The 23,972-nt window shown below is 49.0% G+C and overlaps 1 protein-coding gene across 1 annotated transcript in view; it reads right to left on the bottom strand.

The window, feature by feature from the left end:
* Positions 1–442: 442 nt before the first annotated feature.
* Positions 443–23,972, bottom strand: part of ATP13A2 (ATPase cation transporting 13A2) — a 65,954-nt gene continuing 42,424 nt past the window's right edge. The window contains exons 17-29 of the mRNA XM_024206402.2: positions 12,419–12,532; positions 11,165–11,321; positions 10,565–10,685; positions 9,774–9,898; positions 9,193–9,353; positions 8,311–8,421; positions 7,325–7,404; positions 4,846–4,998; positions 3,976–4,072; positions 2,662–2,885; positions 2,111–2,262; positions 1,812–1,984; positions 443–964 (exon numbers count right to left, since the gene is read on the bottom strand). Of these exons, the coding sequence (XP_024062170.2) occupies positions 791–964; positions 1,812–1,984; positions 2,111–2,262; positions 2,662–2,885; positions 3,976–4,072; positions 4,846–4,998; positions 7,325–7,404; positions 8,311–8,421; positions 9,193–9,353; positions 9,774–9,898; positions 10,565–10,685; positions 11,165–11,321; positions 12,419–12,532 (1,842 nt within the window). The 3' untranslated portion in view covers positions 443–790. The remainder of the gene's footprint in view (positions 965–1,811; positions 1,985–2,110; positions 2,263–2,661; positions 2,886–3,975; positions 4,073–4,845; positions 4,999–7,324; positions 7,405–8,310; positions 8,422–9,192; positions 9,354–9,773; positions 9,899–10,564; positions 10,686–11,164; positions 11,322–12,418; positions 12,533–23,972) is intronic.

Raw genomic sequence — 23,972 nt, 5'->3', positions numbered from 1 at the left:
GCGGAGCCACAAGACGAGTGCAGCACCATGGCAACAGAGGCCATCTTTTATTAGTGGCTTTTAACAGCAAGGACACAAGGGTGCGGGGCGAGAGGGGGTCCCCCTTTTCAAACATTGCCCCCCCCCATCCCTCCCTGACAAGGTGCAACATAGCTGTGAGGACCGCTCCACGCCCAGTCCAGGGCAAATCACCCAGCCGTGGCTCTGACCCCGCCACCCCCAGTAAGTGGAAGAGCGCGGTCCCACGGGGGATGAAGGATCAGCTGGGGCCCCTTACGGGGAAGGTAACCATTCGACGGGGCGCTGTGACTACGACATAGCAGCTCCTCTTCCTGAGTCACAGGCGCGACCGGACCAGTCACTTGCCTGTGTCTAATCCCGACTGGCGCTTGACCCAGGCACGCCAGAGATCTGGAATAGTTTTCCGAGCGGAGGGCAGCTGCTCTGTGGTAGTGCTGCTGAGGGCTTCCCCGCGGGAACCCCACCTGCCCTGCTTTCCAGAGCGAGGGCGGGTTGAGTACTTGCACCCCAGGGGAGATGGGCTCCCCGGCCCTTCCTCTGCCTCCCGCATCCATCCCCTGAGACGAGCACCTTGGGGCCATCAGCGGGAGGCGTCTCGCTGGGGCTGGGCACCGAGAACCCTGCAGTAGCCAGAGCCCATGGGGAAGGCAGCGACGGACAGATGAACATAAATAAATGGAGCTGGATCGGGGAAGGCCGGAAAGCTCCCCCAGGCGGTTGCTTGACTCACGGACACTGTCTCTGGAGCTAGGGCTCTCCAGGGCCGGGGCTAGCTCCCGGAGATGGACAGTTTGGGCGTGGCGAAGAGCGGCTCGTTCAATGGCGGCCAGGACGGCGGCGGCTGCTGACTGAGCTCCTGCTCCAGCCTCTTGAACAGCTTCTTGGAGGCCCTCTTCTGGCGCAGCTGCCGCAGGCAATTGAGCATGCCGTGATCCAGGGCGGCCTGGAGGGGGGAGGACGAGAGGGACGTGGGGTCAGGGCAGGGAACGGCGGGGGGGAGCTCGTACCAGCGTCGCGCTCCCTTCCCAACACACCCACAGCATTCCAGTGGAAGGGAACGGCTCATTGGCCACCTGTCCCTGGGAGAAGCTGGGAGGATAGGCCTGGATCAGGACTGTGCTGGGGAGCGGGTCAGAAGGGCCCAGGCAGGGAGCCCATCCTCAAGCCAATCCAGAGGGGTCCCCTCCGGCTGATGCACTCTGTAGCACTGCTTGGCTCTAGAACAGCGGTCCCAAACTTTTGAGGGTGGCACCCTCCTTGCCCGTTTGCGCCTCCCCGCCAAGCCGGGGCTGGGAGCGGGGCTGCGGCTTGGGGGGGGTGTGGGAGGAGGGAGAGATGCGGACAGGAGTAAGGGGGCTGAGGCTGGGTTTGGGGGCGGGAGCGGAGCTGCAGCCAGGCTGCGGTGGGGGCCGGCAGTCAGGCCCCTGTCCAGGTGCGGCTCCACTCCCGGCCTTGCCCTCAGCCTTGGCCCTGGGCTGTGGCCAGCAGCCGAGGCTAGGGCTGTGTGGGGCCGCGGTTGGGAGCTTGACCGGAGCAGAGCTGGGGTCAGATTGGGGCTGGGTGGTGCTTCCCCCCACCTTCGTGGGGGGCTAGCCTGGATCCTGCTTCGCCCCCCGGACGGTCCTCCACACTCCCCTGGGGGGGCGCGCCCCACACCTCTGCTCAGCACTCCCCAGCCCATTGGGAACATTGACCCGTGGGGGGCACTAGTAAGGGTGGGGATCCCACAGGAACCCTGCCCCCATAGCCGGGCGTTCACCCTCAATTCAGCTCCCCCCCCGCCCTCCTACCTCCAGCATGAAGGCTGTGAAGAAGTTGAGTGTGGCCATGCCTAGCAGCAGCATCTTGAAGCTCATATCACTTATGTCTTTCAGCTTCAGCACGGCTTTCACGAAGCCCAGCGGGTAAAGAGTTATCCCCATCGTCAGGCCGAAGAGAGCGACAAGGACAAGCAGGAACGGCACTGGGGGGCAAGAGAAGACATCATGGACCCAGGACACGCCGGGCCGGTTACAGGAGCCAAGTGACCATGGGAACCACCCCCTGCTACAGACAAGAGGTGCGGCGAGGAGGCCGGCTCGGCTCTTACCGTTGGTGTACAGCGGCTCCCGGAAGGGGTACCCCTTGGACATGGCGACGGCGAGGATCAGGTACTGGAAGCCCGAGATGCAGAACACCACGGTGTTCTCGTAGTTGGGCAGGTTCTGCGGGGCACTCACCGTGCTGTTCAGCGGGACGTACCTGGGCGAGAAGTAGGGGAGGGGCAGGGATCAGGGACGAGCCTCTGACCACGGCGCAATCCGGCGGGACCTGCCTGCAACGTGCAGCTAGCTTGGCCTGGAGCGAGCCACCGCAGAGACCAGCATTTGGTTCCCAGCTGAGGATTAGTGGACAAGAAAGGGTACGAACCGCCATGCTTCAGGGCATGACCCATCTGACGGGGGTTAGGAAGGAGCTTCCTCTGGGGGCAGGTTGCTCTTCCGGTGCCTGACGCAGGTGGTGCTGGCCAGGGAGGAGACAGGATACCCCCAGCTCTGATTGGGGATTCCCAACATGGTACCTTTCACGAGGCCAAAATGAGCTTGTGTGTCCTCCCCTTTTAGCTACCGTGGCCGGTTCCAGGCCAGGACAGACACTTACCAGCTCTGTGAGACTGTGATGAAGTAACTCATGACTTGAACCGTGATCAGCAGAGCTGTTTGGAGGAGCAGGCTGCCGAGGACAACAATACTGATCAGTGCCCCTTGGGGGCGCTTTGTGCCCAGCTCCTTGGCAGGTCCGGTCTTGCCCATCAGCACAGCCACGGTCATAGTGATGACCAGGTCAAAGAAGAGGAACTGGAAGTCACTCAGGTTGGTGTTAATCTGGGCGTGGGCAGGAAAGAAGGAGAAATGGGATATTCCATCAGGAGCAGCCTGGGATGGCTCAGGGGACTGGGCAGTGGGGTACAGAGCCTCATCTCGAGGTGACTGGTTCAAATCCAGCAGTGAGAGAAAGTCACTAAAGCAGAATCTTGTGAGGAAAGACCCGAATTCAAATACGGCAAGAGATCAGTGGCTGACTACGATATTACGGTGGCTGCTCAGACCGGCCTGGGGGCTGAAGGGAGAGAGAGAGCTCAGTTATGAAAAGCACAGGCCCTGCCCAGGTGAGCTAAAGGAGAATCCCAGTTTGCTGCTGGCAGTAAAGGGGGCTATGACACATGGTCGGGCAGTTCCATTTCCAGCAGGCAGTCGTGCATTATGGTCTCTATCATTCTGTCCTTCAAAGTTACAAACACCAGTTTACAAAGAGGACCCAAAAACCGTCCCATGTCACAGGACGCTCCCCTCCCCAACCTCTGAGCCTCCCCTCCACCCCCCTGACGCACATGCTTCCCTCTGCCCATTCATCTCAACCACCCCCTACTTTTGCCGAGTGCCGATGCCGCAGCCGAGGCCCGGAGGAGACCTCCTCTGAAGCCCGTCCCCTCTCATTGGAGCGGGGGCTCTCGGAGACACTGGGGAGCACGGGAGCTCGTGTTTTGCCTCCTTCGGGACCCCCAGCTCTGGCAGCATGCTGGTGAAAGGGGCTTTTCACTGTGGTGAAAGGGGCTCGACTGACAGCCTCAGCGATCCGGGGCCTCTGTTTATACCCGGAACAGCAATGCTACCTCCCCTCCAGTCAACCAGCGCGCCTCGCCCTGACTGGACCTCTCTCAGGGCACCAAAAGAGCTCAGTCTCCAGGCCCGTTTGACTCTTGGCCTCTCTGCCCACGCTCCCAAAGCAGCCAGCTCCATCACCTCACTTGCCCTGGCCAGAAACTGTGAGACAGTGGCAAGCAAGAGGCCCTTGAGGGATTCAAACCAGGGGGTCTAGAGGTGGGAGGCTCCAGGGTCTCCTTACAGCTTCCCAGAACCAGCCAGTCCCCCCTTTCTCCTCTGACCCACAAATGACGGTACCCGAAACACTCACTGTGTAGAGTAGAAGCACTGAGACGAATTGCACCAGGCTGTAGAGGGCCATGTACTTAAAAACCCCAAAGGAGGTGACCAGAGAACATCGGCCTTCCCTGAAAGAGAGATCAGAAAGACTTGACGGACCCGCCATTCATGGACAAGGGGGCCAGGCAGTTCTGTGCAGGGGAAGAGGTATGAATCGACGACTCCATTTTGGAGCGGGGAGGAAGACCAGGTTTGTGGGCCAAGCAGCCACCTCCATGGATAGTTCAAAAGCCTTAAGTGACATAGCCCCTGAGCTAGGGGCAAGGAGGAGGGGACAGAGTGAGGGGAAGGGGTGATGGCAGCTCGGCAGTCAGCCTCGTGGCTAGGACCTAGCGCAGGTCATGGATACGCCCGGCAGGGTGAAGAGGAGAGAGGACAAGGGGTGAAGATATCAGGAAACACTATTTCACTAGGAGGGTGGTGAAGCACTGGAATGGGTTCCCTAGGGAGGTGGTGGAATCTCCTTCCTTAGAGGTTTTTAAGGCCTGGCTTGACAAAGCCCTGGCTGGGATGATTTAGCTGGGGATTGGTCCTGCTTTGAGCAGGGGGTTGGACTAGATACTTCCCGAGGTCCCTTCCAACCCTGATCTTCTATGATTCTATGATCAGGGAACGGGAAGTCAGAGACCACGGTCACTAAAATAATATTCTGAGAATCTCAGTGATTGTGTTAATTAATATCAATTAATCCCCGCATTCCAGGCCACACACTGGCAGACACTACACGTCCTTCCAGCCAATTTGCCAACCCCTTGCCATGTTCACATCTCCACCCCGACCCCACATTCCATTCCCCCCACCCTGACATGCGGTTCTGTGGTTCCTGGCGGACGAAGCCCACCTTATGACCATGGGCACACACTCGATGTTGGCGATTCTGGAGGTGAACGGTGAAGCCACGGAGGCCTCCGCCTCTGAGAGAGAGATCCCCACGTCGGCCGCCTTCAGCGCTCCGCAGTCGTTGGCGCCGTCCCCGCACATCCCCACGCAATAGCTGCGGCAAGAGACACGCCCACACGAACAGTATAAGCCAAAGGATTCCCACCTCCTCCCTGCCAGAAAACGGAGTGCCCTGGATCCAGGGTCGTAAAACGTTGGGCACATCGCGTTAAAAGCGCTGACGGTACGTTGAGATCTGCCGATAAAGGCGCCAGGCCCGTGCAAAGCAACGAGCTTCACCAACCCACTGGGAGATGGGCTAGATTAAGGCCAGAAGGGACCATCTAGCCTGACCTCCTACATAACCCAGGCCAGAGAATTTCATGCACCGATCCCTGTATCAAGCCCATAACTTCTGTTGGTGCTAAGGGCGTATTTTTCAGGAAGACACCATACTCAGACAGTTCACGTGATGGAGAATCCACCACACCTCTAGGTAAATTGCACCAGTGGTTAATGGCCCTCACTGTGCCTTATTTCTACTCTGAATTTGTCCAGCTTCCAGCCACCGGATCTTGCTATGCGCCGTTTGCTGCTAGATGAAAAAGCATCAGAAATGCCTACCACCGCATACATACTAGTGGACTGTGATCAAGTCGCTTCTTACATTTCTTTGGACCTACGTAGATACTAAAAACAAACCTGAAAGAGAAGTTGAAATGCTTATTTTATTTTAAAAAAAAGTCTTTCATCCCCCACACAGTAACTCTGTACTTAAAACTGTTTAGACTCAAGTCAATAAGAGAAGTCGATTCAGCTTTAAGGACAAATGCGCTAATTTCTCAATTACTTAGATTAACTAAATTCATGTCCTTTGTGTAAAATATTAATTGGATTTTATTATTTTCGGGTCACACAGTGGAGCTGCAGTCAGGGAACAGACCCCTTGGTGCTAGGCGCTGTACAAACCCAGTACAAAAAGACAGTCCCTACCCCAAAGAGCTTAGAATTGGTTTCTTTGCACTGATCTGCAAAAGGCACAGGTTCCGGAATTCTGGGTTCTCCTGCCGGTTTACACATGTCTTGTCTACACAGGACTTCTTTGCCAAAGTTTTCCTGCCGTTACCTCAGCTCCACAAACAGCAACAACAATGGGAACACTTGTGTAGCCAAAGGGCCAGTGTCTAACCACTGCCTCACGCAGGGCGAGGCAACACTAGGGTGTGAAGTACAGCTGGTTAAGCACTCTCATCCCTGCTGTCATTGGTGGAGATGGACCAGTTGTAGCAACAGTGGTAAGTTTTTGGCAGACAAGTTTGGTGTTGCAGCCTTAGACCCCACAGCTCCCTGCACTGCTGGAAGTGCTAGTAACGTCAGTACACGATGCAGGAGAAACACGGCCTAGAGTCTGTACTGAGACCCTGACAAATTCCAAAGAGGATGGAGTTCGGCTGTTCTCAGTGGTACCAGATGACAGAACAAGGAGTAATGGTCTCAAGTTGCAGTGGGGGAGGTTTACGTTGGATATTAGAAAAAACTTTTTCACTAGGAGGGTGGTGAAGCACTGGAATGGGTTCCCTAGGGAGGTGGTGGAATCTCCTTCCTTAGAGGTTTTTAAGGTCAGGCTTGACAAAGCCCTGGCTGGGATGATTTAGTTGGGGATTGGTCCTGCTTTGAGCAGGGGGTTGGACTAGATACCTCCTGAGGTCCCTTCCAACCCTCATATTCTATGATTCTAAGTGCTGTCTGCCTCGAAGATGGGTTGATTTGTAGCTGGGATACTTCAGTAGCTTACACAGGTTTTATATAATTAGAAGCTCTCGGTCTGTCAGATCAAAGGAGGAAAAAAAAAATCTAAACCCGGTGATAGTGTGGGAAAAATCTATAATTCCAAGTGCTGCCAGAGAAAGTTTCTTTCCCTCTGGCTTCAGAAAACCCTCCAAGATCTCCCCTTCCAAAACAGCCAAAGCACCTGAGCATTTGGGTTCTGAGTCCTCTAGGACTTTCCTAAGGGTTTCTTGAATCCTGACGACTTATCTCTCCCCCGCAATCTGTAGTTAGAAAATCACTGCCTTCAGAAACCAGAGATGGGTGTGGATCAAAAGCCAGGCTCTCCACAAGCTCAGACCTTGGGGAAAACGCCGATTTGAACGTCACAGCTCAGACCCCCTCCTCCATAAAAGGGCCAAACACCTGTGAATTTGGGGAAAAGGCTAGATCTAGGCTTTGCAGCATGAAAGTAGGGTAACCCCCAGCTTTTGGATGGGGGGAGGGAAACGATGGAAATGGATCCAATGGCGGTGTCGGTCGGAAGTTGATTTCACAGCTGCCAATAGCCCATGAGAAAGGAAGCGTCCTGCTTTGCATTGACAAGAGGTCGCTTTGGAAGGAAGTGTTAGGTCTTAAACCGTCTTGTCACCCTCCTCTTCCCCCTAACTTACTTGAGGTCTTGTAAGCTGCAAACCAGCTGTGTTTTCTGCTCAGGTGACATGCGAGCAAAAATCGTGGCCTGAATCAGGATCTGAAAGGGAAAGGGCTTCGTGGTCAGGTAAGTCACGGCATCCGAAGCACTTAAGCAAAGCAACAGCCAGCGGGGCTACGGAGTAGAGACCAATGGACCACAGGCAAAGGGACGACGGGAGTGGCTGCTGCCCGAGAGAAGGGCCACTCTCTTCGCTGGTGTGACTCTCCTCGCTGGATTGCTTCCACAGTGGTTAGGTTGGAGTGGTGGATCGTGGCAAGCAATGTGGCTATGTAGTATCCACTGCTGGATCCCCTGGGGACTCGGGAGTGTTTGTTCCAGGAGACGCCTCATAAATGACCAGTGATGGTGGGAACCCCTAGGAGAGGTTCCTAGCCATGGGCGGCGGGCATCATAGGCTGGGGAAGGCTGTGCCTCCCCAAGCAGCCAGGTATGGCCCTGCCCATGCTCCGCCTCCAGGTCCCCCTCTGCGGCTCCCCGTGTGGTGGCCCTGGCTTGAGCCGCCCGCCCTCCTGGTGCTGGGGGGCGCTAGCCGGGGGGAAAGGCTGGCGGCCGCGGTGGGGGGGGCTCTGGGCTCCGGCGGCCGCGGGATCTTGGGTGGAAGGGGTGGGGCCAGGAGCTAGCTCCCCCAGCCGGCAGTTCACGCATCACCCATGCTCCTAGCGGCAATGACACAGGGCCCTGAAATCCTACAAGGCAGGAGCGGCCCCCTTACACAATCTGCAGGGAGACAAACTCATGGCAGCCCGGGAACGCTGCAGCTTGTGCGTCTCTGTTCTGCTACTGCCAGGCATGGGCAGAAAACAAGGAGGAGACGCGTAAAGCACAGACTGGTGGTGGGCAGGAGACCTTTGCCATCCCCACTGCCCAGCAGCTGCAATGCAGGCTTCACCACCAGCAGGCTGCTTCCATGAGATGGCGGAGGCGGGAGAGGGAAGGACTCACCCTGGGTAGCAGGTGGGGGAAGTGTTCACAGACCACAGCAAAGGATTTCCCGTTCAGTGCCAAGTGGCAGGGCTGCTGCTCGAGGAAACAGCCGTCCTGCTGGTACAGGCCCTGCGGAGCAAACCACACCAGCAGCCGCTCAGCTCTTCGCTGACTTCACTTCTTCCCACAGTCTAACCTAGCCCCAGCGTCTGTGATCGGCGGCGGGGGGAGCAGGGAGATCATCCCTCTCCACACCAAAACAAGAGCGGGATTTTGATCAAGCTGGGCCACCCCGTCGGCCGCAAATCAGGGTCGCGCCCTGATCCACGACCCAGTCCCCAGCTCGCTGAGCCCGAGAGGCGGCTCCTTGGAGATGCCCTGCCCTGGCTGAGGAAGCGCAGGCTAGATCGGATCCCACCGCCTAACGCAGCCGGAAGTTCGGAGCAGCCCACACCTGCCGTGCTCCGGTCTGGGCCTGCCTGTTCCGGCGTAAGGGGATCAGCTACAGCTCAGGGATGAGTATGTTCTTGGGGGTGGGGAACCGGCCGCCTGCAGGAGCAAGATACAGGACACTTGTACAGTTCCCAGCACAATGGGGCCCAGCCAGACAGGGGCCTCGGGGCAACACGACACTGCAGATAATAAAGAGGAAAGGATGAGGGCAAGTTAGTGAGCCCCACTGCAGGGCCCTGGAGTCTCTGTGCTATGGAACGTGTGGAATCGAGCTCTCTGCTCACCACTGCACCAGCTGGATGCCTCACAAGCCCAGCTGGGGGGGATGGGGGCCGAAGAGGGCTCTTGCATGGCCCTGTTTGTTCCATGACCCATAATATTGCATGGGGGGGAAGAGATTCACACGCAAGGCTGTTGGGTTTTCCTGCAGTCCCGTCCGGGACGCACCTGTGGCTGCTCCTGCCCCTGGGGGTCGTCGGAGAGGATGAATTTGAGGGCGGCGGGTTTGTCGTGGCTGGGCGGCGAGGCGTTCACGAACACCACCCGCTCCTTCAGCTCCACCATCCGGCAGCTCTTGGCCACATTCATCGCGGTCAGCATGTTGTCCCCTGGCAAGGGGAGAGGAACGGGGGAGTTCACACCTCTCAGAACAGCGCTGCATTGGCTCATGGTTTCGCAACCGGAACCAGACTTAACACTGCTGATCTTCCCTGGGCCTTTAATAAATAAGGGACTACGAACACATGAGCCTCCCAGTCCCCTTCACAGGGGTCTGTTTGCTAGCTCCATTTTACAGATGAATAGACTAAGGATCAGAGCAACTTGCCCAAGGACAGTCAGAGTCAGTGGCGGAGCCAAAAATAGAACCCAGGACTCCTGACACCCAGTCCCCTGCTCTAACCACTAGACCCCACACTTATTAGAAAGGCTGCTTATTCCTTTCCAGTTGCAATGAGCTTTAAACACGTGCTCCCTTCCACAGATCCGGCCTCTCCTGTCCCCACCCCAGAAGCAGCTCTGCCGGTTACCTGTCACCATGACGGTGCGGATGTTTGCGTTCCTCAGCAGGTGGATCACGGGGGCCGTCTCTGCCTTGAGGACGTTTCTCATCACTAGGAAGCCAAGGAGAGTCATTCCACTCTCTACGGCATCCCTGCCAGGACACAACAGGGCACTTGGCGTAAGTGTCGGATGCCAGCACAGGATTAGGGGAGTGAATTAGACTGGCAGTTACTTTAGTGTCTGATTCTTTAAAAGCCATTTAGATCTCCTAATATTCATAGATTCAGGTCAGAAGGGACCATTGCGAGCATCTAGCCTGACCTCCCATAACGCAGGCCAGAGAACTTCCATGACTTGATTTTTGTTTCAATGCTGACCCTAGGGCTATGCCAAGAATTGTTTGCCGACAATTCCAAACAAACAAACAAATCACTTTGGGTTGAATGAAACATCTGACCATTTTTCAACAGTTTCGATCAGTTTAATAAACAAAGAACATTTTAAAATGAAGTCTTGGATTAAAAAATAAAATAAAATAAAAAACAACCCCAAAAACATTTCAATTTTTTGATGATTATTTATGGTTCTTCCCCCTCCCCTCCCCCAGCTGAGACAATTCAGTGAAACAGACACACGTTTGTGAAACGGCGAAGTGTCGCCGAAGCAACTTTTTTCTTCTCAGCAAAGAATGTTGGTCAAAACCTTTTGGCCAGCTCTAGCTGACGCAGGGAACTTGAAGTGCCCCCAGGGTCACACAAGAAACGGAAGGAGGAGAGGAAAGTGAGAAGGAAGGAAAACGTCATAAAGGCTCACGCACCTCGTCAGCTGCTGAGCTTCCTCAAAGGTTTTGACGGTAGGTAGCGTTTTGTAGGCGAGCCCCAGGACCCGGAAACCATCTGTAGTGTAGTGTCGTAACAACTGGGAGAAATCCAGAGGGACTGCAAAAAAAGGGCTGTATCAGAAACGCAGACTACGCCCAAGGTAGGGACCACATGCAGAACGAGTCTGGGAACAATGGCTGATCTAGTGCAGATCAGCACTTTCAGGGCTACTGGAAATTCAAGAGGCAACTTGTTTCATCTACTGCCCACATGGTGGTTTGATCCCCTCCCTTTTGCTCCCAAGATAAGGGGCCAGGAAGTTGAAATAGCTGGCAATCAAAGGTACACGACCTAGAGAGATTTGGGTGGCAGAGATTCTTAGCCTTGTTCAGTGAGTACCTGCCCCTCCCGCCCCCCCCAAGTCCTAACAGCTGATCTCCTGGAGCAACCAATGGGCTCCAACATCCAGCTGCCATAAACAGAGGTGTCACTATTGTCCTCCTCTCTAGGTCGTCTTTGGCCAGCAAAGGGAAATGCCAAACCCAGCAGGCGGGTCAGACATCCCTAGCTTTGAGATGTGGGTCCCTGCCTTTTACCTGTTTCTTCCTTACAGAGACTGGCCACCATCTCTGGAGCCCCCTTTATGTACGCCTCTGAAGGGGCGTCGCCAGGCAGCTTCACCAGGACGCTCATCCTCTGCAGGGAGGAGGAGAACGGGAACCGACGGAGAATCCCAGCAGACACCTTGTGTTTCTGGGGAGGGAATGGAATCCGTGAGATGCCCAGACAGTGCCAAGCGGTGCTACGATGACATGGCTCTTCAGCTGTGGGTGGCAGGGGTCCAGCCATACGGTGGCACATACCCACCCACCAGAGGCAGTGCTTGCTTCCGGGGTGCTAGGAATGGCACATCGGAATGGGAGCCGTGGGAGATTTTTGGTTTTTTTTGGAGAGGGGTGTCAAAAATGCATGTTGGGGGGCTCTGAAACTAATGACGAATTCGGGTCGAATTTGACTAAATAATTTCGACTGAAAAATGATTATTTTTCAAAGTTAAAATGTTTCATTTCAACTTTTCATTTGGGAACAGTGTTTCAAACTCATATCTGGCCAATTAAAAAAAAAGGGGGGGGGGGGAACCGTCCTCAAAATGGCCAAATCAAAATGAAAAAACTCAAAATTTTTTTCATTTTGTGTTGACTGAAACCTTTTGATCCACTTGAAACAACAAAAGGAAACATTTCATTCTGAATCGACCCGAGAGGTTTTGGTTGATCTGAAACAAAAGGTTTCCGGGTTTTCAATTTGATGAAAAATGTTGAAAAAATTCAGTCTGGTTCAAATAGAGCTGATTTCCCCCCTCTGGTTTTTTCGGTGAGATCTCTGAACCAAAAGAATTGGCTCAGCTCTGGTGCCTCTGCCACGTGAGCTCTTTGGTGTGGCAGAGAAAGGCATGGGCACGATCCAACGGCTGGAGGCTGAGCCGAGACAATTTCAGACTGCAAGTGGGGTGTAGATTTTTGGCAGCGAAGGGGGTTAACCATTGGAACAATTTATCATGGTGGATTCTATTTTGGAATCAGAAGTGGACGTTTTTCTAGGAGGTACGTGCTGGGAATTGCTTTGGGGCAGTTCTCCAGCCGGTGTTATCCAGGGGTCAGACCAGATGATCACAATGGTCCCCTCCTGGGAATCTCTGTCACCCCAGCAGCAGGTGCCAGCCCGGTAGGGAAACTAAGCTGCACAGGGCTGCTCCCCTCTGAAGTACAGTATAAAACATCCCCTCCCTCCCACTCCAGCACGGCACGTTCATCACTGTGCATCAGGACACCAGCTAAGCAGGGGCTCACCATGCCGTGGGGTTGTTCTTCCAGAGGGGGCGGCTTCATCACCACTAGGACCTCTGTCCCGAAGTGCTGGACCGCGCGCAGCTTGGCCTCCTCCCCCGTGGCCTCCTCCAGGAGCTGAAACCAACAAAGTCGGGCACTTTAGAAGACGCAGCCCCTTTTCTGCAAGCCAACAGCTGAGCTCCGGGCTCTCGACACAAAGGCAGCGATTTGCATTTCAGATGCGGCCTCTTAGGATACGTCTACACAGCATTTTGGAGTGAGCCTCCCAGCCAGGGTCGACGGACTGTGCTAGTGCTTGAAGCCTTGGGTGGGGGTTGGCTTCAGAGCCCAAGTTGCGACTTCAAAGCAGCGTCTCTATGGCTGTTTTTCAAGCACTAGCGCAAGCCCCTTTAATCCATCGGCCCTCGGGCTGGGACCTGGCTCCAGACTGCTGTGTAGACATACCCTTAGCGTTGCTGACGGAGCTAGAGCCTCCATGGCTTTAATGCACAGACACAGGAGTCGGGACAGTGCTGGATGGAGGAGAAAGTAACTCGAAAACATGTTGACATTTTAGATCTACTGATATGATGTTTAAAAAAGAAGAAAAAAAACCCAGCTCTCCCCAGCTGCAGGAGTCGCCGGGGCACAGCTCCTGCCGGCAGCGGAATGCCTGTTTCATTCATTCATTCATTCACACGTGATCCAGGAGGCAGGCAAGTGGGGACAGACTGTGTCTCATCTAACGTCTCTTCGAATATTTCCAGGAACTGCTCTGACCACCTCTCACGAATGGGGCCCCGTGAATCTTGGGAAGCTTTCCCTAAACTGTAGCCTAAATAACTAGATTTTTTAACCTACCAGTCTGTGTGTTGTTACTGGACCCAATGCATATGAATAATCCTCTTCAGGGCTTTGCTACGGCCTCCTTGACGTACAGGACTTGCACAGCATTGGTACAGCGCCCTCTGCCCCATATTTAGGACACTTCTCGTAGATCAAATGCGTTGTTGGAAAAACAAAGTGCTGCAATTTAAGTGGCTTTTTCTCGACTTTCCCAACCGAGGGCACCACCTGGCTCAAATCGTTGCTGTGTGAGACACGAGACTTTCATCGGTGTTATTGGTTCTGGAGCTATTCTAGACACTACAACTCCCACGATCAACGTTCATGCCTCCCTGAGTGAAGTCACGTGGGCTGGACACCCTCCAGACCGTTCAATGCACAGACAATTCATGAGAGGCAAAGCGCTCCCAGCTACAAACTAAGCAGGTGGCACACACTTCTTTGCCCCAATGTCTCCATCTCTTCCTTCAGGCCAGCGGGTGCCCTGAACAGGTGATATGGGCAGCAAACAAACATGGAGAGTGAGGCCATCCAGGGACCTCTTGCTTTGCTACAAAGGAGGCCTGGGGTTGAGTGCCAGAGTCCTGCACTTTGAGAGCAAAAGCACCATGTGTGGAGTGGGGTGGGGGGAAATGCCCTGGGAGCCCTCTGTTAGCCAATGCATACAGTTTACACACACACAATCACATTAATAGGTATTATGCTCATGGTATTAATATTGTGTCTGTGTTGGGTAATCATATTAAATTGAATTGTGCTTATTTCTGCTCACCTGTGCTAAGGCGTATACCCCACAATGCCCCGGGACAAGTACAGCTTAGCACTTGGCATAGGCAAATACAGAAACGGTCAAGAGTTAGATGGACGAGCGTTAGCTACTAACGTGCAATATCTGGAACAAAAGTACAATGCGGTGCAAGGAAATAGTGTAAGATGTAGGAACGCTTTAGGGAGTAGCTTTAAGCCCCGTAATGACTGGCATTTATTATTCAAAATGAGAGAGGGGAAGATACAGGGAGGCCCCAAACAAAGCTGGTACCAGCTGGCTAGTTCAACATGAAGTTTAAGTGACGTGAACAGCGTTGTGTAAACAGCCATGCTATAAACGATGGCTAGTTTAAGGGGACATTTGGGAAGCACGTCTTCTGCGTAAGGTGAACTGAACACACTGCAAGAATTCACTTCCTGGGAAGGACTGGTGATGTATTAACTCTTTCTTTCCTATACCATATTACTTTGTCTTTAGACAATAACCAAGTCCAGCCAGATTTATTGGGTCTCTTGGACGTTATTAATACTGAACCACAAGCGTAGCCAATTAGTTGGTGTCATAACTATAAAGGGAAGGGTAACAGCCCTCCTGTGTACAATACTATAAAATCCCTCCTGGCCAGAGACTCCAAAATCCTTTTACCTGTAAAGGGTTAAGAAGCTCAGGTAACCTGGTGGACACCTGACCCAAAGGACCAATAAGGGGACATGATACTTTCAAATCTTGGTGGGGGGAAGGTTTTTGTTTGTGCTCTTTGTTTGGAGGAGTTCGCTCTTGGGACTAAGAGGGACCAGACATCAATCCAGGCTCTCCACATCTTTCTGAACAAGTCTCTCATATTTCAAACTTGTAAGTAAACAGCCAGGCAAGGCGTGTTAGTTTCATCTTTGTTTTCTCAACTTGTAAATGTACTTTTTGCTAGGGTGTTTACCTCTGTTTGCTGTAACTTTGAACCTAAGGCTAGAGGGGGGTCCTCTGGCCTCTTTAAGTTGGATTACCCTGTAAAGTTATTTCCCATCCTGATTTTACAGAGATGATTTTTACCTTTTTCTTTAATTAAAAGCCTTTTTTTTAAGAACCTGATTGATTTTTCCTTGTTTTTAGATTCAAGGGGGTTGGATCTTGATCCACCAGGAGTTGGTGGGAGAAAGGAGGGGGGATGGTTAATTTCTCCTTGTTTTAAGATCCAAGGGGGTTGGATCTGTATTCACCAGGGAATTGGTGAAGAGTCTCTCAAGGCTACCCAGGGAAGGGAATTAGCACTTTGGGAGTGGTGGCAGCGGACCAGATCTAAGCTGGTAGTTAAGCTTAGAAGTTTCATGCCGGCCCCCACATTTGTACCCTAAAGTTCAGAGTGGGGAAGCAGCCTTGACAGTTAACTATTCACTGAAAGGTGTAGCCGGCAAGCCAGGCAGGAGCCATTAGCTAAGTCAATTTGGCATGGGGCAATGGGCCATTTGGATTCAGGATAGTAATCTCATAGTGGTTGGATTTTGGGGGCTAGCGGTCCTAACTACACGTGCAGCAGGCTAGCCTGGTTGGGAGGGAAGGGGAGTTTATAATAAGTGTTACATTGGCAAAACACCTTAAATAACCAGTTAAACTAATAAAAGCAAACTATTTTTCTGGGCATAAAGCCATACTTTAAGAATGTATAAAGACTAATTACAAGGGACTCTTTTTCTGGGCTGAATGCCCAGATACAGCAACCGTTAAAACAACAAAATGCCAAAACCCAAGAATTAGCAGTAATGATGGACGAAAATCATCATAAAAGAGCTCTCAAATCTTTTGTAAGAAAACATGTAACTAATTATTGGGCTGGTTCACCCACGCGGGTCACAACCCGGGATTCCTTCTGTGAAATGAAAGTTAAACAAATAAGGAAACAAGTCAAAGGACTAAAAGGAGGGTTAAAGCTAGAACAAGATCAAAGTTGGAAATTAAAACAGCAAACGGACAATATCAGCCACTGTACTGCAGTTGTACCTTGCTTATAGTTTTTAAGAAATGAAGGGAAGACCAGGAGATTGTCAGGTAAGGTACAGCCAACAGGAGGGACAGAAGTTAGGATGGCAAAGACAGGTTAAAAAGCCTTAAAACATGTATTAACTGGCCCAGAAACAGTTCACCGCAGCAGAAAAGAGCATTAGGAGTGCAGACACAAGCAACAGGGACTTGGGGAACAAATTCAGGTTGTGCAGGGACAGTAGCCGTGCTTACTCTCCTCCCAGAGGGGGAATAAAACCCAGGAGTCCTGGCTCCCAGCCCCCCTGCTCTAACCCACCAGATCCCACTCCCTTCTCCAAGCTGTAACTTTTTATTTGATTTAAAGGGAATGTAGTAATATGGTATGACACCACCGTGGGTCACTACAGTTTCCAGCTCAGAAGAGCGAAAGTCACCTCTGCTACCTGCTTCAGTTTTAGAGTCTCTAGGAACACAAAGATCAAGGATAGTGACCAACACACTGACATTCACAAGTACCAGGTCTTATAAAATTGATAAAACAGACTAAAGTTACAATTAAGTTTATAATTCCCCAAGCATATAGAAATCCTATAAAGGCCAAGGCACGAGTACTCACAACCTTAATGATACTCAAACTCTGATGACTGCCTTGCCCGTTGAGCCTCAGTAGAGGGAGGGTTCCTGTTGGAGGTTTCCCGTAGGGAACTCATTTTACCCAATCTAGGCACCCTCTTTTTATAACGTGAGTCTAACTACACCTCATTAGCATTTACACACATGGTGCACCCTACGTAAAAGAATAAATGGACACAAATCAGACCTCAGGAATGGTAACATACAAAAGCCAGTAGGAGAACACGTCAATCTCCCTGGACATTCAATAACAGATTTAAAAGTAGCCACCCTTCAACAAAAAAACTTCAAAAACAGACTTCAAAGAGAAACTGCAGAACTACAATTCATTTGCAAATTTAACACCATTAATTTGGGCTTGAATAAGGACTGGGAGTGGCTGGCTCACTACAAAAGCAACTTTCCCTCTCTTGGTATTGACACCTCCTTATCAATTATTTGGAGTGGACCATAGACTCATAGACTTTAAGGTCAGACGGGACCATTATGATCATCTAGTCTGACCTCCTGTACAACGCAGGCTACAGAATCTCACCCACCCACTCCTGTAACAAACCCCTAACCTATGTCTGAGTTACTGAAGTCCTCAAATCGTGGTTTAAAGACCTCAAGGTGCAGAGAATCCTCCAGCAAGTGACCCGTGCCCCACGCTGCAGAGGAAGGCGAAAACCCCCCGGGCCTCTGCCAATCTGCCCTGGAGGAAAATTCCTTCCCGACCCCAAATATGGCGATCAGCTAAACCCTGGGGCAAGACACACCAGCCAGCACCCAGGAAAGAATTCTCTGTAGTAACTCAGATCCCAACCCATCTAACATCCCATCACAAGCCAGTGGGCATATTTACCGCTAATAATCAAAGATGAATTAATTGCCAAAATTTAGGCTATCCCATCATACCATCCCCTCCATAAACTTATCAAGCTTAGTCTTGAAGCCAGATATGTCTTTTGCCCCCACTGCTCCCCTTGGAAGGCTGTTCCAGAACTTCACTCCTCTAATGGTTAGAAACCTTTGTCTAATTTCAAGTCTAAACTTCCTAATGTCCAGTTTATATCCATTTGTTCTTGTGTCCACATTGGTACTGAGCTTAAATAATTCCTCTCCCTCCCTGATATTTATCCCTCTGATATATTTATAGAGAGCAATCATATCTCCCCTCAGCCTTGTTTTGGTTCGGCTAAACAAGCCAAGCTCTTTGAGTCTCCTTTAATGAGACAGGTTTTCCATTCCTCAGATCATCCTAGTAGCCCTTCTCTGTACCTGTTCCAGTCTGAATTCATCCTTCTTAAACATGGGAGACCAGAACTGCACACAGTATTCCAGATGAGATCTCACCAGTGCCTTGTATAACGGTACTAACACCTTCTTATCTTTACTGGAAATACCTCGCCTGATGCATCCCAAGACCGCATTAGCTTTTTTAACGGCCATATCACATTGGCGGCTCATAGTCATCCTGTGATCAACCAATACTCCAAGGTCCTTCTCCTCCTCTGTTACTTCCAACTGATGAGTCCCCAATTTATAACAAAAATTCTTGTTATTAATCCACCCAGACTGAATTGGCCATGTCAACCCTGGGTATCTTTTAAGCAAAAAATGACTCTTACTGTTAATTTTTTGCAGTACCACGCATTGGCACATCTTTTCCCATAATCTTGTGGCATCAGGTCATTCTTTGGTCACTTACTTATGTCAAACATTTCTTAAGCCTATGGCTTAGTATGGCTAAGCTGGCATTTTACAGGACTAAGCCTGTAGGCCTTGCATTTTGGCCCTCCTTACTTAGATACCTAATGCATACTTCTCCCTTCTAACTACTGATCAGTCTTATACTTCTATAATCCTACAATTTAAATCTATTTTGCATACAATGATTATATATATGACATGACATGTTAGTTAATCCTAACATCACACAATAAATGAATGATAAAGTGAAGTCATTGGCTACAGAGCTAACAGCATAACCTTCTTTCGCTAACGTTTTTACATTTGGCTCAAGTTTTTCCTTTATACCCTCTCTCTGTCCAAACCCTCCCTCTTTCTTTTCTTCTCTTGTACGACTCACACGGCTCCGTTTGCTACACTCGCTGCTGTGGCCTGTACTTTAAAATGCCCTCACAAAGTTAATTAATCTCCACTGGCTTATGTTTCCCTCCCTTCCTATACTGCTTCCTCCACTTCTGTCCTCCCTCTATGTTTTAAGGGTTATAATTATTAAGGAAAAACGCCCATTGCACAAAGAGATGGGGGAACTGAAAAATATCAGCAAAGAAATCATCAAAATACTTCAAATAAAAACTTCACTTTAAATAAGTCCTGTAAGACTAATGGTTTTAACCCTTCAGGAATGCAACAACTAAAGGAACTCCTAACTTTCTTGAAGATATGGTTGCCAAGAAACAAAAATGCTAATTCTTCTTCTAATCCTAGCCACTAATATATGATACAGGGGGTTTTTCTTATTTCTATACAGTAGTATTCTTAAGCTAAAAGTAACGTAAAATGCCTTAAGTTAAACAAACTAATACAAGGAAGTAAGCAAATAACTTCATCGGGATTTTTATCAATTCTTATTACAAGTTTTAAATAAAAAGGTAACAAAACAAATAACCTGCCACATTACATGTCAATGCTTTGAATGTTTGTTTTCGAAAATGCATTGCCTTAATAACATTAAGTTCTTAATGACTTATCTTGTATAGGTATAAATACAATTTTGGTACCACTCGTCTTTAATCGTAAGTTTGTCCTATATGTTATGCATAGTGTGTGCGCCATATGACTTTGTTTTTACTTTGTTTGTTGCAAGAAAAAAAAAATTAATTTTGCACTCATTATCAAATATATATTAGTGGTGCCGCACTATTTTAACATGGTGGTTGGGTTATAACCATCTTCTCAGAATACCAATTCAATTTTTTTGCAAAGCTCAAAAAGGCCACAGTGGTTGACGTGTGTACAAATATTTCTGCCCCACCAAATAATTCAATTGCAAACAAAGATTTCTTTTTTTATTATTAATCAAAACCTTTTTGTTCAAGAAAAAAAATAAATAAAAGAAACCTGAAGGGGAGAACCGCAATATTGATGCAAAAATATTACTAAAACCATTACTTTTTAAAGGCTTTATTCATAGATTCATAGATTCTAGGACTGGAAGGGACATCGAGAGGTCATCGAGTCCAATCCCCTGCACTCATGGCAGGACTAAATACTGTCTAGACCATCCCTGATAGACAAGTTATCATCATAAACTTGTTTGTGCCTTTATTAGTATTAAAATATAGTTATAGCTATTTTTTTTAAATATAACAATATACATTATGTCTGGTTATACTGCAAAACATGACAGCGAATCAAATAAATTGCAACAGGTTTCTGTCGGTCTCTCTCAAGCATCAGCAAATGTCATAAAAGTTGATTACCCTCAACGTGTTTGAATAAATCTGCATTTAAACTTCTTTTGGCTTTAGTTTTTACACTATTTTCTTTTGTGCTATGTTAACAGAAGTGTGGGTTATTAAAGTTTGTGCTTTCAAATATTTACCTAAAGTTTAATTGCTACAACCACCAAATTAACTCTCAAAAGCTTGGGTAAAAAGTCTATTGCTAACTCTCTTCTTAAAACAGAGTGCTTGCGGCAGGAGGAAGAGCAATACTGGCGCTCCCCGGGTTACGTAAACCTGACTTACGGAAATCCGGACTTATGGAAAAAGTTCCGTAAGCTTTTTTTTGCGTAATTGTCGGAGACCCGTTCCCGACTTACGCAAAATTCGACTTACGTAAGGCGTTCCGGAACAGAACGCTTGCGTAAATCGGGGAGCTTCTGTACATCTTCTCACAGAAGATTGTGAGCATCAGACTTAGCTGTCAAGTACTATATTGATTACGGAAAACTAGTAATGCCCATGTTAAGGAAGTACAAATAAATTATATATAACAAAGGAATAATAAAAAAAAAGAATAAAAAAACCAGGTCATGCTTCTGTCATATGCTGTACCGAAGCATAACTTGTGTTATAAATGACTTGGTCCCTATTACATGGGAAATAAACTGAGCTCATCTGTGTATAAATTTGGGTTACTGGAAACAAAAGAAATGTGGAGAAATGTATCACGTTAGCCAACTTAAGCTGTTGAAAAGTGCATCCTACAAACCAGAGATAGGAATATACCAGTGAACATCGAAGAAACCCCCAGGCATCAGAAGAAATAGAAAAGAAAGTGCTTTATAAATTACAGATTGGCCAACTACACTTCAGCCTATCATTTATGGATGACTGGGTAAGCAATCGACTATAGAACCATTAGAGAGACCACTAGTCCGGGCAGGTCTAAGTGTTATTTAAACTGTACATTATTAAGCACAGTGAGTTTATGCATACACCTGTGGTTTGGATTCTCTCTCATTAGAATATAGCTAAATTTGTATAAAAGCAAATGTATCATTGTTGTCTATGTCTTTGTTAATTAGTATAATAGCATCTTATCAAGATCATGCACAAGACTCAATAGTTGGGCAAAAGACTGTTCTACAGTCTGGTATCTTTCGAATAGAAGACTCCAAAAGTTAGACGGAAGTATGGATTGTATTTCAGGATTATTTGGATCTAAAATGTCTATTTGGAACAGGGCTGCTATAGAAAATAAAAAAAGTCACTAACTATTTTGAACATCAGGCAGCTGAAACGGTCTCTAAACTGATCGTTTGTGACACGGAGGACCTAGCTACTAAAAAAAGGGTATGTGGTATAGAATACGCATAACATTGCTAAACTGTTTAACCAAACAAGAACAAATGTATGAATTAGTCACAAAACATAATAAGCTAATAAGGAAAAATTGTGTAGGTTAAAAAAAAAAATAAAAAGAGCTGCTAATGGGAGTTATGCATTAACGACCATAACACTCCAAAGGAAAAACTGCCTAATCTGCCTAAAATTCACAGTCCATTTTGATCAATTTCATGGCCACAGGATTTTTTAAAAAATCATAAATTTCATGATTTTGGCTACTGAAATCTGAAATGTCACGGTGTTGTAATTGTAGGGGTCCTGACCCAAAAAGGAGTTGTGTGTGTGTGTGGGTGGGGGAGGGGGGGGGTCACAAGGTTATTGTAGAGAAGTGGGGGAGGTCGTGGTACTGCTACCCTTACTTCTGTGCCGCTGCAGGTGGCGGCGCTGCCTTCAGAGCTGGGTAGCTGGAGAGCAGCGGTGGCTGTTGGCCGGGAGCCCAGCTCTGAAGGCAGAGCCGCCGCCAGCAGCAGCACAGAAGGAAGGATGGCACGGTATGGTATTGCCACCCTGACTTCTGCGCTGCTGCCTGTAGAGCTGGGTCCTCAGTCAGCAGCTGCCACTCTCCGCCACCCAGCTCTGAAGGCAGCACAAAAGTAAGGGTGGCAATACCACAACCTCCCCTAAAATAACCTTGCGACCTCCCTGCAACTCCCTTTTGAGTCAGGACCCCCAGTTTAAGAAAGGCTGGTCTCCCCTGTGAAATTGATATAGTACAGGGTAAAAGCACACAAAAGGACAGATTTCACGGTCTATGATGTGTTTTTCATGGCCGTGAATTGGGTAGGACCCTACTTATTAATGATAAGCAATTAGTGAGGTGGTATTGCTCTCTGTGTAGAACTACTGTAAACTGGCAATGCACTATATTGTGCAAACAAATTCTCTTTAGCACAATTTGTACTTTGGGGTCAGTTACACCGTGTCCTAATGCATCCTAAACCCATATTGCTCAGTGTCTGGTTCTATGTATATTTCTTTTATGGTATTGTTACAAATACTAGATACTGACACTGAAACATTTGATAAGTTGGCTACTGTGCATTCAGTAGGTTACAAAAAAAAAAAGGAACAAATGGATCTACCTCAGCTACTCGTTACAATGCAAATCGGGGGGGGAGGGGAGCGGAAATCACTGTTTTTCTGTTAAGGGATTTCAATACATGTGTAATATTTTTTTGGACATTGCATCGTCAGTGTGTGTCCCTGCAGGCCTGGATCAGTATAATGAGAAACAAAGCTAGCAAGCTTCACATGGCATGAGACAGTAGCGGCTAAGAGGCAATCGCCAGCAATAAGGGTAACCTATCATATGAATAGGCAGCACTGTATAGTGACTAATTATAAGAAATTTATCACTTGTGCTGGCACTACTCCGAACGTCTGTTTTACTCCCCGTGTAGGTCGGTACGGTGTCATCCAATACTAATGCCTATCTCAGTTTTTCAGAATAAATACACAATTCAAAGCAAGTCCCAGCACTAGGATGAAGTTCAAAATATATGTGTGCCAGTTTTTAGTGTATATATGGATCCCCTAACTACATTTTAAAACCTTATTCGAACAAAAAGATACTTGTTTCAGATTAGCAGTGGCATTCTTAAAGCAGCCCAAACCTTATCCCTCTAGTGATCTGGAGGGAATACACCTCTACCCCAATATAACACGACCCGATATAACACAAATTCGGATATAACGCGGTAAAGCAGTGCTCCGGGGGGGCGGGGCTGCGCACTCCGGCGGATCAAAGCAAGTTCGATATAACGCGGTTTCACCTATAACACGGTAAGATTTTTTGGCTCCTGAGGACAGCGTTCTATCGAGGTAGAGGTGTACTTCTCCGCACTTGGGCAGAAGTTGTGTTGAAGGTTTTGCGTCTATTACAAGGTGTATTCGTTTTAACTGTACTAATATTGCTGCTTAGGCAGTTTGCTAAAACAGTATAAATCTGCCATGAAAGCTCTTATCTTTGCCTCATAGTAATTTGGCTACGGTGTAACCCTGATATCATTATTACACTGCCAAGTGAGGGACTGTTAGCCAACGCAGACGGGTTATACAAACGTCACATTACTAGGTACTATTTGCAATGTATTAACATGAGATATATGTGTTGGATAATCATGTTAAGTTGTATTATGCTTATTCTTGCTCACTTATGCTAAGGCGTACATCCCACGATGCCCTGGGTCACGTATAGCTTAGCACTTGGTATAGGCAAATACAGAAACGGTCAAGAGTTACACGGAAGAGTGTCATGCACCAAAATGTAATATCTGGAAGAAAGGAACAACGCAGTACAAGGAATCATGTAAGATGTAGGAACAACATCGGTGAGGCCTCATCTGGAGTACTGTGTCCAGTTTTGGGCCCCACACTACAAGAAGGATGTGGAAAATTGGAAAGAGTCCAGCGGAGGGCAACAAAAATGATTAGGGGGCTGGAGCACATGACTTATGAGGAGAGGCTGAGGGAACTGGGATTTAGTCTGCAGAAGAGAAGAATGAGGGGGGATTTGATAACTGCTTTCAACTACCTGAAAGGGGGTTCCAAA

The sequence above is a fragment of the Terrapene carolina genome, unplaced genomic scaffold, assembly GCF_002925995.2.
Source record: "Terrapene carolina triunguis isolate 2854851 unplaced genomic scaffold, T_m_triunguis-2.0 Scaffold714, whole genome shotgun sequence".
Classification (NCBI taxonomy): Eukaryota; Metazoa; Chordata; order Testudines; family Emydidae; genus Terrapene; species Terrapene triunguis.
This window is presented reverse-complemented; position numbering and strand designations above follow the sequence as displayed.